Source organism: Cervus canadensis, chromosome 14, assembly GCF_019320065.1.
Source record: "Cervus canadensis isolate Bull #8, Minnesota chromosome 14, ASM1932006v1, whole genome shotgun sequence".
Lineage (NCBI taxonomy): Eukaryota > Metazoa > Chordata > Mammalia > Artiodactyla > Cervidae > Cervus > Cervus canadensis.
This window is the reverse complement of record NC_057399.1, coordinates 46,794,603-46,810,076: the sequence shown is the minus strand read 5'-3', so window position 1 is coordinate 46,810,076 and position 15,474 is coordinate 46,794,603. Positions and strand designations below refer to the sequence as shown.

Sequence of the window (15,474 nt, the reverse complement as noted above, 5' to 3'; positions counted from 1 at the left end):
CTCAGTTTTCTTTCACTTTGCCCTTAAGAAAATTTAGTAGAACTTTGAGCCATTGGCCAAAAAATGAGCCTTTAGACTAAATGTCAAGTCAAAAACAATGTAAAGTTGTTTATTATTACTATAAACCTAGAGTCATTTCTTCCTGTAAAAAGTTCCAATGATGTGGAACTTCCATGGGGGTCCAGTGGCTAAGACTCTGTGCTCCAGTGCAGGGGGCTTAGGTTCCATCCCCGGGTCAGGAAGACCTCCTGAAGGAGGGCATGACAATCCACTCCAGTATTCTTGCCTGGAGAATCCCATGGACAGAGGAGCCTGGTGGGTTACAGTCCATAGGGTTGCAAAGAGTCAGACAGGACTGAAGGGACTTAGCACACATGCACAATTGGTTACCCTGAAGTCCAATTTGTATGAAAAAGGTAAATTAAATCCATGATTGTTTTCTTTTTTCTAAAACAATTTCAAAATAATGAGTTCATTCCTTCTTACCCATCAACAGTGACCTATAGAGTTACTATAGAATCATTATGAACTTACAGATATAATCATACTTGATACATTTGAAACAATTGCAATTATTATCAATTTTTGGTGCTCAGATTGATCCATCCTTGTCTAGGGGGAGCCTATTTCAATTGATTCCTTAGTCTTCCTGACATAATCTGGAAGTGATTGATAGCTTCCTTGATTTCTGTAAATATCTACAATTAAAAAGATACAATATCTGGGATTTGCTTTAAAATGATGGCATGGAGAAAATGGGTATAAATGAAATATGATTGGCAGTGACTTGATTGTTGTTCAAGGAGGGTGATGGCCCCATTGGAGGTTCATTATACTGTCCTATTTGTAACTGTCTGGAATCTTCCAAAATAACAGGGCAAATATTAAAAATTCACACAATGACTTCCAGAATAAGACCTTAAATCCTTAGCAAGATAATAATCTTCAATGCCTGACTTTGGTGGGAGAAAAAGAGATTTCAAATTTCTCAAGGATTCTCTTGACTTATCAGGGACGTGTAGAGGTCTGAGTATAAAGTTTTACCCAAAGTGGTGCATTTTCCAGACACAACCGAAGTTTCCTCTGGTCCCAGGAAAGCATGAAGAAACCCTAAGTGGAAAATAGGAAGAGGGTGGAGGGTAAGGAGAGCGGGAAAACTTCTGATGAAAGGTTTCTCCTAGTGAGTATCTCTTGGCAGTTCTGGCGGTTATCAAAGGGTCAGGTAAATGGGACCTCCGCCAGTAGCCGGCCTGTCTCATCTTCGCCAACTCTTCGGCCCAGATTTTGCCTCCAGTTCCCAACAAGCCTGACTCAATTTCTTGTGGTCTAGGGGGTCTTGTTTTCCTGCCAGGGCAGGGAAAAGCTCTGGGCACGAAGTCCAGAGGCCAGCGTATGAACACTGCCTATGACTCAAAATGACAGTCTTGGGTCTCAGCTTCATCAGCCACAAAATTAAAGGTCAGCCTGCAAGACTAATGATCCTTTAGGGTCCCAACCAGCCAAAGCCGAGACTTCAAAAACCCTGGGCCCGGACACACAACCCTGCAGGCCTGTCTGCCTTTTCAGTGATCGTCTTGACCATCATTACACATTACATCGCCTCCTAAAGAAATATGTGACTGCTGGCACTTTCTGCAGATAAATGGAAAGAAGGGGCCTGGCAGAGATGACCCCAAAGTTGGCAATACTTTCAGGTCTAAGGAGTCAGGCGCGTCACCGACCTGTATGATTTCTCCTCTTCGTCCTTGCCCGTCTGCAAATCCTGACCCCTGTCCCCACTGCGGAGAAATCTCCTAAGAGACGGCAGCCGGCGTCGCCTCTGCGCCCAGGAGGCGTGGAGCAGAGGGCGCGGGAGCCGAGCGCGCTGCGGCCACGCTCCCCGCGCAGAGGCGAGAGGGAGGGGCCGGAGGGGGCCCGGCAGCACCAGAGGCAGCGCGCGGGGCTCGCGGCGGCTCAGTCTCCTCCCGAGCCCAGCCCCGGACGGCGAGAGCGGCGGCGAGCGCGAGCCGCAGCCCGGGCCTCGGAGCGAGGAGGCGGAGGGCCGGAGGAGGCGGAGGACCGGAGCGGCGGGCCGCGCTCGGGTCCCCGCCGTGTGCGCGTCTTCCTGGCGGATCCTGGTAAGTGCGGGCGGCCAAACCCAGACCAGCTGCCGGGCTCTGGGGCTGCAGAGGTCGGGGTCCCTGGATCCTGATGGCGTGCATCTGGCGGCAGACTCACAGGTGGCGTCGCGGTGGACGTGGGCGCCCCAGGCCCCGAAAGGAGTTAGCCAACTCTCTCCGCTGCCGGGTGCGGCTTCTGAGCTCCCCCTGCTTCTCCCACCCAAACCGCCCTGCTTCCGGCTCCGGGTAGTGGGGGGCCTGCTGTCGGAGAGGCGCTAAGAGGGGCTCTCCCCTTCACCAGCGATTCTGGGAGATGCCGGCCAAGCCCCATCCCAGCTCCCGGTTTTTTAGTGAGGCGTCTGTCCTTTAGTTTTATTTTCCTGTGAACCCACTAGGGAAAGTTTGGGACCACACAAAGCAAAGTTGGGGCGCGGCTGGTGGTGCACTTGGCTGGCGGAGGCAGCTCGCGTGGAGCGGAGCTGTGGGTTTGCAGGTCGAGTCGGGCTCCGGCTGGAGCCGATAGCGCACCCTGGGAGTTGTGTCCGTCCGTGCTTTTTGCCCCGGCCCAGCATTGTGACAATCCCCGGAGCGCAGTGAGTCGCTTAATCGTTCACGCTAAGCATAGACATCTGCCAGCCAGCCGGGAATCTGTGCGGGGTTAGGTTTATCTCAGGAGGAACAGCATCTCAGCCTGGGTTGGTTTGGGCTCCCTCTGCAAACCTGAGTTCCAGCTAATCTCAGTGTATAACTGGCGCGTATTTAATTAGCTTGTTTTACACCTGAGATGATCTCAGCGAATGCCTCTAAAATGAAATCGCTGATACAAGAAAAAACCACCCCTCCCAATCAAAACCGTTTTTTAAAGAAATTAAAAAGAGGAATCTTCAGAATGTCAACTGTCATATCTCGGTATTTCACCCTTCTCTGTAGATGCTGAGAATGAAAACTGCTTGGCTGTCTAACCTACTAGAGGGTCAGTGTCAGGGCTATTTTGGGCAGATTTTTGTGGACAGAGGTATTACTGCAACGTGCATATTATTTATGAAATACATATTTGATCTCTTGAAATAGCCTACTTGTTAGGAGTTGTTTGATTTACCAAGTTGTGTATTTTAAATATGACTAAAGGTTTTTTTTTTTTTTAAGCTTTAGCTGAAAATAATATCTAGATATTTAGGGAAGACGGTTTGTTTACATCATCAGAACATTCTTTTAAACTTAAAATTTTAAAGGGCTTCTTATCTGTATTTGATATACAGGAGAGGGTTTTCATGAAAAATAAGAGCCTGAGAGTATTAAGTGTCCAGAAAAAGAGTGCTGATCCTCCAGCACTCAGCCCTTTCCAAGTGACAGATTAAATCCGAAAAGTGTGCCTGCAACTGGAATTATATAATTGGACCAAAAGATAAGGCAATGGTTTGGTTGTCAAATATGTAGATAATTCTAAAGGAAGTGATACCTTTTTGAGCACCGGGATATTATTTGTTACATGGTTTAAGGTGGGATAAACAGAGATTTTCATCTACAACATTTTTTTTTAATTTAACACACACAAATATGTAGTCTATGTATTTACCCAAATGTTTGCCTTTGTACACACATTATAATAAATGCCTAATATGTCACATCCTACTCTTAATGCTTCATATCTTTTAACCCATCCTCAAAGCATTCCTTGGTGGTAGGTGCTGTAATTGTCCTAATTTTTGAAATGGGGAAGCTGAAGCACAGAAGAATTAAGGAATTTAACCCAAGGTCACATGGCTGGCTATAGGATAGGATTTTTTTCATAACTGCCAAATTGTTTTGTAAAAAAAAAAAAAACATGATTTTATGATTCACGTATCCTTGTTTTTATTTTTATTTAAGCATAAATGTTGAAAATATTTCCTGTGAAGCCTAAGAATTCCTGATTGTGGAAGCGCCTCACAAGCACTGTTACCTGTAAAGAAAAGAAAAGTATGAAAGAACCATCTGGTTGAGTCTACAAATTTAGAACCATCACATCCACCAGAAGACCCAGGATGGATCTGCACCAAAGCGCCACCATCTCTTTCCTTGAGAAATGGTATTCAGATAAGTCACCGTCTGGCTGCAGGAGACATTATAATGTCAGGAAAAAACTGAAGTTGATTCGAATCCTAGGCCTTTTCCTGGGCCTGGTAGCCATTAGCACTGTCCCGTTTTCAATCCGTGCCTTTTCTGAGACAGAGACCCAGAGCACAGGAGAGGTCGGTGGTGCAAGTGGCCCCGGGGCAGCACACGGTTACCACGAAAGAACTCTCTTAGATTTAAATGACAGGATTCGAGATTACACTCCACAGCCAGCTCTTTCTCAGGAAGGCATGTCTGAGAATAGTACAGATCATGCCCAGGGAGACTACCCCAGAGACATCTTTTCCCTCGAGCAACGAAGAAAAGGCGCCATCATCCTCCATGTCATTGGGATGATCTACATGTTCATAGCCTTAGCCATTGTCTGTGATGAGTTCTTTGTTCCCTCACTGACTGTCATCACCGAAAAACTGGGCATCTCTGATGATGTGGCTGGAGCCACCTTTATGGCTGCCGGGGGCTCAGCGCCAGAACTTTTCACGTCTCTCATAGGGGTGTTTATTGCTCACAGCAATGTTGGCATTGGCACAATCGTGGGCTCAGCCGTGTTCAATATCCTCTTTGTCATTGGCATGTGTGCTCTGTTTTCCAGAGAAATCTTAAACCTGACTTGGTGGCCGCTCTTTCGGGATGTGTCCTTCTACATCATTGACTTAATCATGCTGATCATATTTTTCCTGGATAACTTTATCATGTGGTGGGAGAGCTTGCTTCTCTTGACAGCTTACTTTGGCTATGTGGTTTTCATGAAATTCAACGTCCAAGTAGAAAGATGGGTGAAGCAAATGATAAATCGCAACAAAGTCGTCAAGGTGACAGCGCCAGAGGCCCAACCAAAGGTTGGTGGCGGTGGTTGTTTATTTAATGTTTTTCTTGGCCATAGCTCTGAATTCTTAGCTTTTGAGATCTGCCACTTTTTTAATCAGGTGGCGTTGGGGGCTGTAATGGATGGCAGGGTACTTTCTGCAGTTCTTTGGTAGCCAGACTGACATCACAGTGGGAAAAATTTGGGGGTACTCTGGAGAATGTCTACTAAATTCTCAAGCTGTTTGCCTCAGAGTAAAACATTTGTAAATATAGGTTACATAAGCTTCCCAGAGAAGACTCAGCAGTTATTTGTCTCTTATTTTGTGCAAGGAGGCATAGCAATTTTTGGAGCAGTTTTATTTTCATGGGAAAGTACGTGTGTGTGCTTTACACATTGCAGGACTTTTTCTATTTAAATGAACATATGACAGTTATCATGAACCATTTCTTTAAAGGTGCTTAGCAAAGAAAGTGTGTTTGTGTCACCAAATATGAACCTGTAAGTCAGCAGCCTAGAGCCTTGCATGATTGGTCGTTCACGTGGGTCATGGCCATGCTTCTTGATCCACACAGTGATGCTTCAGACCACTCGACCAGACCCCAATCAGGATCCATGAGAGTCAGTGGCAAGCCATGCTGCCTGCCTCTGTAGCTCGATGGCCCATTTTGCACACCATGTTAAACATGACCCAAAATATTTTCTAGAGTAGGACTTGAGGGGGTTTTAAAGACAACAGTGGTCATCCTACCACTTAGGTAGCAAGTAAACTGGTTAAGAACTTAGAAGAAATTGATCTGAAAAAAATATAGGTTAATTTTTAAAAATAATCAGTAATGTTTACTAATGGGAAAATTAGTAAAATTTTGTTAAGTAGAGTGATGCAGTTCTGATTTATATCCTAACATTGGAATGTCATCTCAGATTGTGATTTTAAACAGAAAACCAAAATACATATGCAGACTTTTCATTCTGGCATCTGAGGAAATTCTCATGTATGCAGAAAACAGATGTTAAGCGGAGGGTGAGATGTTTTGTCCAGAGTAAAGAAAAAAATGATATTAATTTAGCCTAATTCCTCTATGTTCAAGTTTCATGACCATCTATCATGTTTGTAGCAGCCAGTTTGAAGCAAAGTGCAGACAAAAAAACTACTAGTGATATTTCTATTTATTCCATGCAAAAGATAAATATTCTGGAATGTATTTTTTCTAACCTATCACTCAGTGTATGGTTGTTTGTTAGAAACTGTAGTAAGAAAAAAAACCATGGCAAATAATATTCAGATGTGATATTAGTGTGTATCCTTAAGGGCATGAGATAGGGTCATCACTGGAGCCCCCTCCCTGGTCTAATTTTGTAGCCCGAAAGATGATCCCTCAAGCTATCTGCTCAAAACTGACTGCACATTTAAGTGGTTTGCATTAGTAGTCTATGTGTTTATTCCAGTTAGAATGCTGAACATTTGCCAAGGGAAAGACAGATTTTTTAGAGGCAAGGAAATGATTTGGTGCCTTATAAATATCCTGGGCCCATCAAGGATAAAAAGTCTTTCTGAGAACTCAGTACTTTTCATTTTGTTACGGCACAGTGGAACTTCATTAACTTAGACACAGAATTCGGCTAAAGGTTATATTGGCAACGAGTATGAAAAAGGAATTTGCAGAGTGGTCCAGTGATGTATTAAAGATTGCAGGAGTATTTTGTATTCTGCTAGAAAGGGAGAAGCTGGTTTTGTGCATTTAGTAATAACTTTTAAAATATGGTCTACAGACAGTTTTTAATAAATTATGTCACTCATTAAATCAGCTCTTGCAGGATTTTTACCCTACTATATTAGATGACTGTCATGTCATTTTTATAGTAATTTAAAAGTCAATAACTTAGGCTGACATTCCTTAAAGTTATTTATTTCCATAATTTTTGCTATGCTTAATATTGTGCACCTAAAAAATTTTGGAATTCTGGACTTACCTAATTAAAAAAGAAAGCAGTTTATATTCATGACTATATCTCCTGTTTCTGATTTACCCCAAAAATATGTTCATTGTATTGTTTTCCTTTGAGCACCAAATAGTTTTAGTTGTTTCATTGAATGATTATCATTTATTTTGGCATTCAGAAACTAGATTGAACTATAAATTATCATGGGACCAGAATTTTTTAACATTGCTATGTCTTGTTTGGTGTACTAGAACACAGATATTTTTAGGTGGACCAATACATAATATGTGATTTCCTTTACGAAATTTCACCTTGCCAATTTCACTTTTGAATTTTGTTGGAAAAAAGTTTTTTTTACCAGCTGGTCTTTATCAGATGCCTGATTTCAGAATCTTGTGGAAATTTTGCGCTCTGAGCACTGAACAGGTGTCTCAAGGAGAGACGGGTCCTTGAGCCTGGTGCTATTGTTCTCTGATCTAAAAAGTTGATTTCTGGCTGTATACCCCACCCTCCTTTCCTACCTAAGTCAGTACTTCCAACATCATCAGAACACTCAGAGAAAGACCCCAAGCCAAAGAATTCCTTGATGGAGTCTTCATAGAGAGGAATGTGCTATACAAGAATTTAGGAAGCAAAATACTAAGCCTGTTTTTAGGCAAGGCTACCTCATTGTTTTATTTGTGCAGTTATAGAGCAGGGGAGTATGGGAAAGTGAAGGAAACATTTAGATATTTTTATACAAGTCATCATGGTTCTTCCTGGAAACTCATCAATTCTGCTGAGCTATAGGCAGTGAAATATCTATGAAACTACTTGCTTCATGAACAAGTTGAAAAATCTTCATTTGGTTTCATTATTGATGATGGGGCAACTATGAGGAATGGAAAAATAGAAAATGTGAATGTTTTTCTCATAGTTAAATAATAGTTTCCCATTTTATTTAACTATTCTACCTGGTGTGTGGCTTTTTAATTTGATTTTTTTATTACATCTTTTAGTGATAATATCATCCTTTAAAAACGTATCATTTAGTGTCATGACATGGTAAAGAGATCCTGGACTTTGATTCAGGGAAAAAAGGTTTTAACTCAGGTGTGTAATAAGCCTTGTAACGTCAGAGAAATCACATAAACTCACTGAGCCTCAGTTTCCTAATTAGGAAAATGAAAATAATAATACCTGCTTCATAAAGTTGGAAAAATTGTTAAATGAAGAAATGAATATTAAGCCTCTAACATAGTCCTTGGCAAATGTGGGTTGTTCAGTAAGTGTTGGTTCCCTCTCTTTCATCTTTTGTTCTTAAGTGGAAAGTGAATCAGAATAAATTACTTCAAATTTGAGCATTTCAAAATATTTCTTGAACATTATAGTTCATGTCAGTGAATCAAGTTATGCAGGCCATTGTCTCTCTTAGGGGCATGTGATATTTGTCATATTATAATATTTATAAGCTTAATTTCATATACAGTGAATATATGCAGGGAAGATATTATAAACTCCAAGGAAACCTTCAAATACCTTTGCTGTCCTGAAAGTTTATTTTGTATAATTTTACTTGCAATAAGTAGGCCATTGACTGTGGTTTTGATATATCTATGCTAAGCAGAAATTTTTTAAGTGTATTTTTATGTATAAATGACTGTGACCCTCTTCTAAAAACCTCTCCGTGGCTGGTTAGGAATTAATTTGAATCCTGCAGGATGTGAAGCTGTGGACTTTCAGGGCATCTGGTGTGTTTTGCCGTGTGCCTGGCTTGGCTGCTGAGGTCCGTTGATCTGCTATGGTGCTAGGCTGTCATTGGCCTAGAAAGCAGCTGTCCATGGTATTTAACTTCTTCTTAGACTTGGCACTGTAATCTGACAGCAAGTCAACCCAGTTCAAATGAAGGGAATGGTCTAAATAAAGATGCTTAAAGCTGGATAGTTGAAGGCAGGCTGCTTAGTAATGTAGGTGTGCCTTGCTTTATTCATTTTGTATGTTCCTGAAAAGTTGCTTGCCACCAGAGTGTTTGCAGTGCAAATTGTTGTAACGATCATGGGAAAATCGAAATGGAGACAGTATTATAAATATTCTTCATAAAGTAAAATGCTTCTGATAAGATACTAAGCCATAAATAATTATATAAATACAAATGTATAGTCCCAAGCTTTCCTAAGGCAAAGAATATATTATAAATTCAACCTTTGTTCACCCTCCATACCCAGCAAATAAATTAATTAAATTAGTATACAGATTTCAAAGAAGGCAAGGTAAGCTCATCCTTGTAATGAGCAAGTATTACTTGATAGACTTGGAAACTCTTTGTCCTTAAAAGAAAGAAAACATAGGCGCTAAACTTCTTAACCCTCTAGAAACCTGTGATTGCAGTGTTCTTTTGAGTTCCTGGACCCAATTCAAATGTGTGGGGGTGGGGTTGGGGCTGCTTCCCACATAACACCAGTGAATTCTCGGACACCAGCAGGGTGGCCAAGAATTTAACTCAATTCTGACACTCTCTGCCCAGAGATAGCGTCAGTTTTCTTCAGGTTATGGGTTCAGTCCTATAAGACTGCCCACTCCACCCCCACTTCAGAAGCAAGTCACCAGTCCAGGTTGTTACCTGTACTTCTGACTGACTCTAAGTCAGAGGTTCCAGTGACCCCTCCTCGGGGTCAATGAATTTGCTAGAGGATCTCACAAAACTAAGAGAAACATTTCCTTGTTAGATCACTGGTTTATTATAAAAGGGTACGACTCAGGGGCAGCCAGCTGAGACATGCGGAAGGCAGGGAACCTTCTCCAGGCGCCTCTCTCCCAGCACCTCCAGGCGTTCAGCAACTCCCGAAGCTCTCTGAACTCTGTCATTGGATCAGGAAGATCCCCTGGAGGAGGGCATGGCAACTCACTTCAGTATTCTTGCCTAGAGAATCCCATGGGCAGAGGTGGGCTACAGTCCGTAGGGTTGCAGAGAGTCGAACACTACTGAAGCGACATAGCACATAGGCACCCATGGAGACTTCATTACATGGGCAGAGTTGATCAGATCATCGACAATTGGCAATTGATTTGCCCTCCAGCCCATCTTGGGCTTCCCTGCTGGCTCAGCCGTTAAGTATCTGCCTGCAATGCAGGAGACCTGGGTTCAATCCCTGAGTCAGGAAGATCCCCTGGAGAAGGGAATGGCAACCCACTCCAACATTCTTGTCTAGAGAATTCCATGGACAGAGGAGCCTGGTGGGCTACAGTCCATGGGGTCACAAAGAGTCAGACACAACTGAGCGACTGGCACCTCACACCAGTAGGTAGGAAGTGCTATCTATCTCTCCAACCCATCTGTCCTTGCTGGAAGGGAGTGGGACTGAGAATTCCAACTTTTAATTATCCAGTTGGCTCCATTAGCAACCAGCCCCAATCCTTAGGTGCTTTCTAAAAGTTGCCTCATTAACATAATGAAAGACACCTGTATCACTCTCCACACGTAGGAAATTCCAGGGGTTTTGAGAACCATGAACTGGGAACTGGGAACAAAGACCAAATATATATGAGAAATGTATTTTGGTCATCTTAATGACCAAATATATATTTCTTATAAATCACAGTATCACAAGTCTGTTTGTTGATCTAGGTGCTATTTCCCTTGTTTGTTTCCCTCTACTTAGGTTAAAGCAAACCCTTCAGGTACTGCATGTGATTCAGAGAGTGAAGGAGGCCCTTGGAGAGACTCAGAAAGCCCAGTGGATTTTTATTGACAAAGGGCAGGTTGCACATATCTGTTCCCCTTGCTAAGCTGGTTTCTCCAGCAAAAAAGGATCTGTACTTTGTGAATCCTGACAATGTTGAGAGCTAGGAGTTATCACCACTTCCCTTCCTACTTTCTTCCTTTCTCCTTTTCCCTTCCCTTCTCCCCATCTCATTCACTTTTTCTTTTCTTTGTTTTGTTTTGGTAGGACCAGATAATTTGTATTTTAACTTTAACAAGGAATGTCACTCCGTGAGGCGTCAAGAACATCTTTTTAGATAAGTCTCTAGTAACAGCATATAGCAGCATTTTGTTGTTAATTCAGTTTGGCAATCATTATCTTTCAGCTGGAACATTTAGTTTACTTACATTGATTGTGATTACTATTACATTTCAATTCTTTCCTATCATGCTGTTCTATACTTTCTATTTGTTCTGATCTATTTCTTTTCATAATTTTTTCTCCTTTTTGGGGGGGGATTTTTTTTTCTAAGTTTTTCCCATTAGTAGTTTGGAATTTATACATCCCATTTCTATTCTTTTAGTGTTTACCCTAAATTTTTTAATGAATATATTTAACTCAAAAAGCTAGTACCTTTACATTCCTGCTAAACATCCTAAGGGCCTTACAACCCTTTAACTCAGTCAATTCTCCCCCATTGTAAATAATTTGAAGTCTACAATCAAAGTTCTACCTTGGTGTTTCATAACAGTTTTATCGAAGTATAACCTTCACATTTTTAATCCTACAAATTAGACATTATGCCATCAATGTTTCTAGATGTATCTCCATTTTTACTAGTTTTTCTTGTCCCTTCTTTTCCCATCGTACTTTTCTCTATGGTTTTTTCCTGTACTGACTTGCTGTCTTTATAAAGGTCCTTTAGCAAGAATCTGTTAATAATATCTGCTAATTTTTATTTGCTCACAAATCTGTTTTACACTTTTGTTCTTGAAGGATAGCTTTGGTGGGTAGAAAGTTATTTTCCCACTCCACTTTGAAATAGTAATAATAATTTCACTGCCTCTGACTTCCGTTTTTGTCATTGAAGACTGCTGCTGGTGTGAACGTCGCTCCTTTGTAAGAAGTTTGCTCTTTTTGACTACCTTATAAGGTCCTTCTCTTTGTTTTTGGTGTTCAGCATATTCTTGATGCCATGTCAGCTGTGATTTTCTCACTTATCTATCCCCATTGTGATTCGTTAGACTTCCTGAATTTGAGGATTTAGTGCCTCCCACCAGTTTGGCCTCTATCTCATTTAGAATTCTGATTGGGTATATGTTGTACCATCTCAGCCTTCCTCCTTGTCTTTCAACTATTCATCTTTTTCTGTGTTCTTCTTTCTGATCATTTCTTTATATCTGCATTCTACTTTCTGATTTTCTCTTCACTTTTATCTAACCTGAATCTGTTTAGTTTCTGATTGTTGTTATTATATTTTTCCTTTCTAGAAGGTTTTTGTGGCTCAGTTTCACCAGTGACAGGTTGATTTTCATTGTTTCTTCTTCCTTTGTTATTTAATGCCCTCTTTTAGTTTTCTAAACATACTAAATATATTTTAATTCATAATTGGCATTTCTAGTGTTAGTATCCTTGCAGGTCTAGTTGTGTTGTTTTATGTTTCATGTGGGGTGTTTCTTTATATATTTAATGATTTCTTTTAAAACTTTGAACTTCTATTTTTTGGGATTTGACTTGTGGAGCGACACTGAAATCTGGGTTCTAAGTGTTTCCCACAGAGAGGACTCGTTTGCTTCTCTGTCAAGTGCCTGGGAACTCAACCAAACTAGAATCATTCTAACCTGAATGTTTAACTTTTTTTAACCCAGGTAATGTGAATTCAGACTGGAAATCCAGGAATGAGCCCATGGTTGGAAATTCTTAAAGGAGACTGTTTTTTTTTCCTTCTGTACCACTCAAAACCAAGACCAAAATAGGCATATTCTACTATGTCCCTTTGGTAGGCAGACTTTTTTCCCCCCTCATTCACCCACTACGAGTGTCAACCCTTCAGGGTTTCTAGTGTATTGGGAGTGGAGGTCTCCCACTGGGAGTGGAGGGAGAAGGTCCCTGCTCCCTATCAGGTCTCGTGTTCATAGACTCTACAATCCACATCTCTAGCCACTGGGGAACAGCAAATACTGCTTCCTCACCTAATATAGATGGGGAATTTTAAAATACATAAAATATAATATCTAACCTATGTTATATATTAATATATAATTCATTAGATACATATAATATATATACACCTCATATAATTTGAGGTGTATATACTGAAAATGGTTTCTCTGAATGTTTAATCTATCATATTACCAAAAATGTGTTTTAGGCTTTGGATTTGTCAAATGATAGTGCATATAGCAAGGGATGCTAATATGTATTTTAATTGTTTACTTTCAGAATGTTTAATCTGACATTGTATATAATAAGGCTCCATATCCACAAAAGATCCTACCAATGGCAAATTTTGAGTCAAATCTAAAAGGCAATTCTAACAGAAAGTTTAAGTTGTAGATTTGTTTTTTAAATAATATTTTTGCCAGATACTTAAAGTAATATATTCATCATATAGGATTATAAAAACACATCAATATACAAAAAAGAAAATTTTAAATAGCCTCTAATCTCTCCATTGCACCATCCAGAAATAACCATGCACATTTTTGCATTTATTCGTCTAGATTTTTCTCACACACACACACATACTGTCACATATACACATACACACATATATACCTAGATAAGTTGAAATGATATTGGATATGTACAACTTTAAACTTACATTGACTATATACCATTTTAGTATTTTTAAACTTGGTTTATTATGAGCATTTCCTCATATCATTAAATATTTTTCAAAAACATTGTTCACTATTTAGCATTATCATAAAATAGAAAGTTATTTTCATATTATATTTCACTACTATAAAAGACACAGCCTTACACATGAATTTTTTATTTTGGAGAAGCAGAAATTCTGAGACAAAGTTTACAAGCTTTTTAAAGTTCCTGCTTGGTTGCTACATCTTTGGTAGTGTTGACTATTACCATTCTTAATGTTCACCAATTTCATAGGTAAAACAACATTTCATTGTTTTATGCATTTCTTTGATTAATTGGGAGGTTGCAAATATGTTTTTTGAGAATTAAAATTTTCACTTAAGGATTGCCCAAATTCCTATGTGTCTTTTGCATCATTTTTAAAGTTTGCTGTGATGACTCAAAGATCTCTTACAAACATATACTGAGAGTCACTAATTTGGCCTCATCCCTCCCCACATTTCCACACCTAAATCAAGGCAGGAAGTTGCTGCAGTTTTTGTTTTAAAGGATGAATTATTCTGAAGAGGGAGGCCTTGTGACCCGGAGTTAAGAAATGATGTTCCCAGGGACTGCTGTGTGGCCCTGGTCACGTGACCTCAGTGGATCCTGTACCTCCTCGGACCCTATCTCCAAATCTGGAAAATAAGAGATTTGACCCACATCACCTAAAAGATTACTTTAGCCTGTCATTTCTGTCCTCAGAGGCTCTCATCTTTACAACGCGAAATACTCTAACCTTGCCAAAGTGACAATCTAACACATTTACCTAAAACAGAGGAACAGATTCTCACCATACCCATAGCACCAAACTCTTCCTAACTTGGCTTTCTGGTAGTATTTTCACTCAGATGATTTAATTGACTTGGCTAAACAGTCATTTTTGCTTAAGCATTACTGTGGGAGGCTGTTCTCCCAGGCAGACAGGAGAACAACTTGCATGGGAGAACGTTGTCTAAAGTTTACCGCAGGACTCTACACCTCCTCCCCTTTGTGGCTTCTGGCAGTGGAAACCCTTGGTGGCAGTTGCATGTGTGTCCCTGGGTCACTGGTCTCTCCTGATCTCCCCAAAGTCGAAAGAGAGAGATCTGAAAACTGGACATGTGCTGAAAGATACTACGTCCTTACCACATCAATATTCTGAAACAGATACCATCTCCATCTGCACAACAGGAACCTGAGAACCGGAAAACATAAATGACTGCCTAAGGTCCAGATTTAGAGGTGTTAAACCACATTTAACACGACTGAGCACGCACACCTGTCTGACTCCTAAATGCATGCTGGTTCTCTTAGTGCTTCCCTCTGGGCAGTTGAGAATGAAGACAAAGCAAATCTCCAAATGAGATGCACATTTCATATTGTGTGTGTGTGTGTGTGTGTGTGCGTGCGTGCGTGTGCACGCGCACTAAGTCACTTCAGTCATGTCTGACTCTTTGAGACCCCATGTACTGTAGCCCGCCAGGCTCCTCTGTCCATGGAATTCTCCAGGCAAGAATACTGAAGTGGGTTGCCATTCCTTTCTCCAGGGGATCTTCCTGACCCATGGATTGAACCCGGGTCTCCTGCATTGCAGGCAGGTTCTTTACCATCTGAGCCACCAGGGAAGCTTTTCTGTTAAGTGACTTTCAAATATTTTTTACCACAATCCCCACTAAGAAACATATTTTACATCTTGACTCAGTATATACTCACACCCATGCACATACACATACATATGTATATGTTTACATATACATATAAAAATAAAATCTAAGTGGGAGGCAGTTTTATATATATTGTATTTTCTATTCTACTACAAATACTAGTTTCAACCCTAAAATAGTTTCATGACTCACCAATGGGTTGTGACGTAAGTTTTTAAAAATACCATGTTAAGAAATTCCTATTTCCTCCTTTTTCTTAGTGGGGCTGCCCTGTAAGGACATCTCTCTGATCAAGGGGGCGAATGGGGACAGAAATCCAGACA

At 40.6% G+C, this 15,474-nt stretch overlaps 1 protein-coding gene across 4 annotated transcripts in view; it reads left to right on the top strand.

Annotated features, from left to right (window-relative positions):
• The first annotated feature begins 1,838 nt into the window (after positions 1–1,838).
• The window catches only part of SLC24A2 (solute carrier family 24 member 2), a 270,757-nt gene continuing 257,121 nt past the window's right edge, over positions 1,839–15,474 (top strand). Inside the window, exons 1-2 of one of the 4 annotated variants that reach the window (XM_043487153.1) lie at positions 1,839–2,117; positions 3,969–5,053. In XM_043487153.1, coding sequence (XP_043343088.1) covers positions 4,124–5,053 — 930 coding nt within the window. In that variant the 5' untranslated portion in view covers positions 1,839–2,117; positions 3,969–4,123. The remainder of the gene's footprint in view (positions 2,118–3,968; positions 5,054–15,474) is intronic. The other 3 variants (XM_043487151.1, XM_043487150.1, XM_043487152.1) reach the window with 3 other exon arrangements.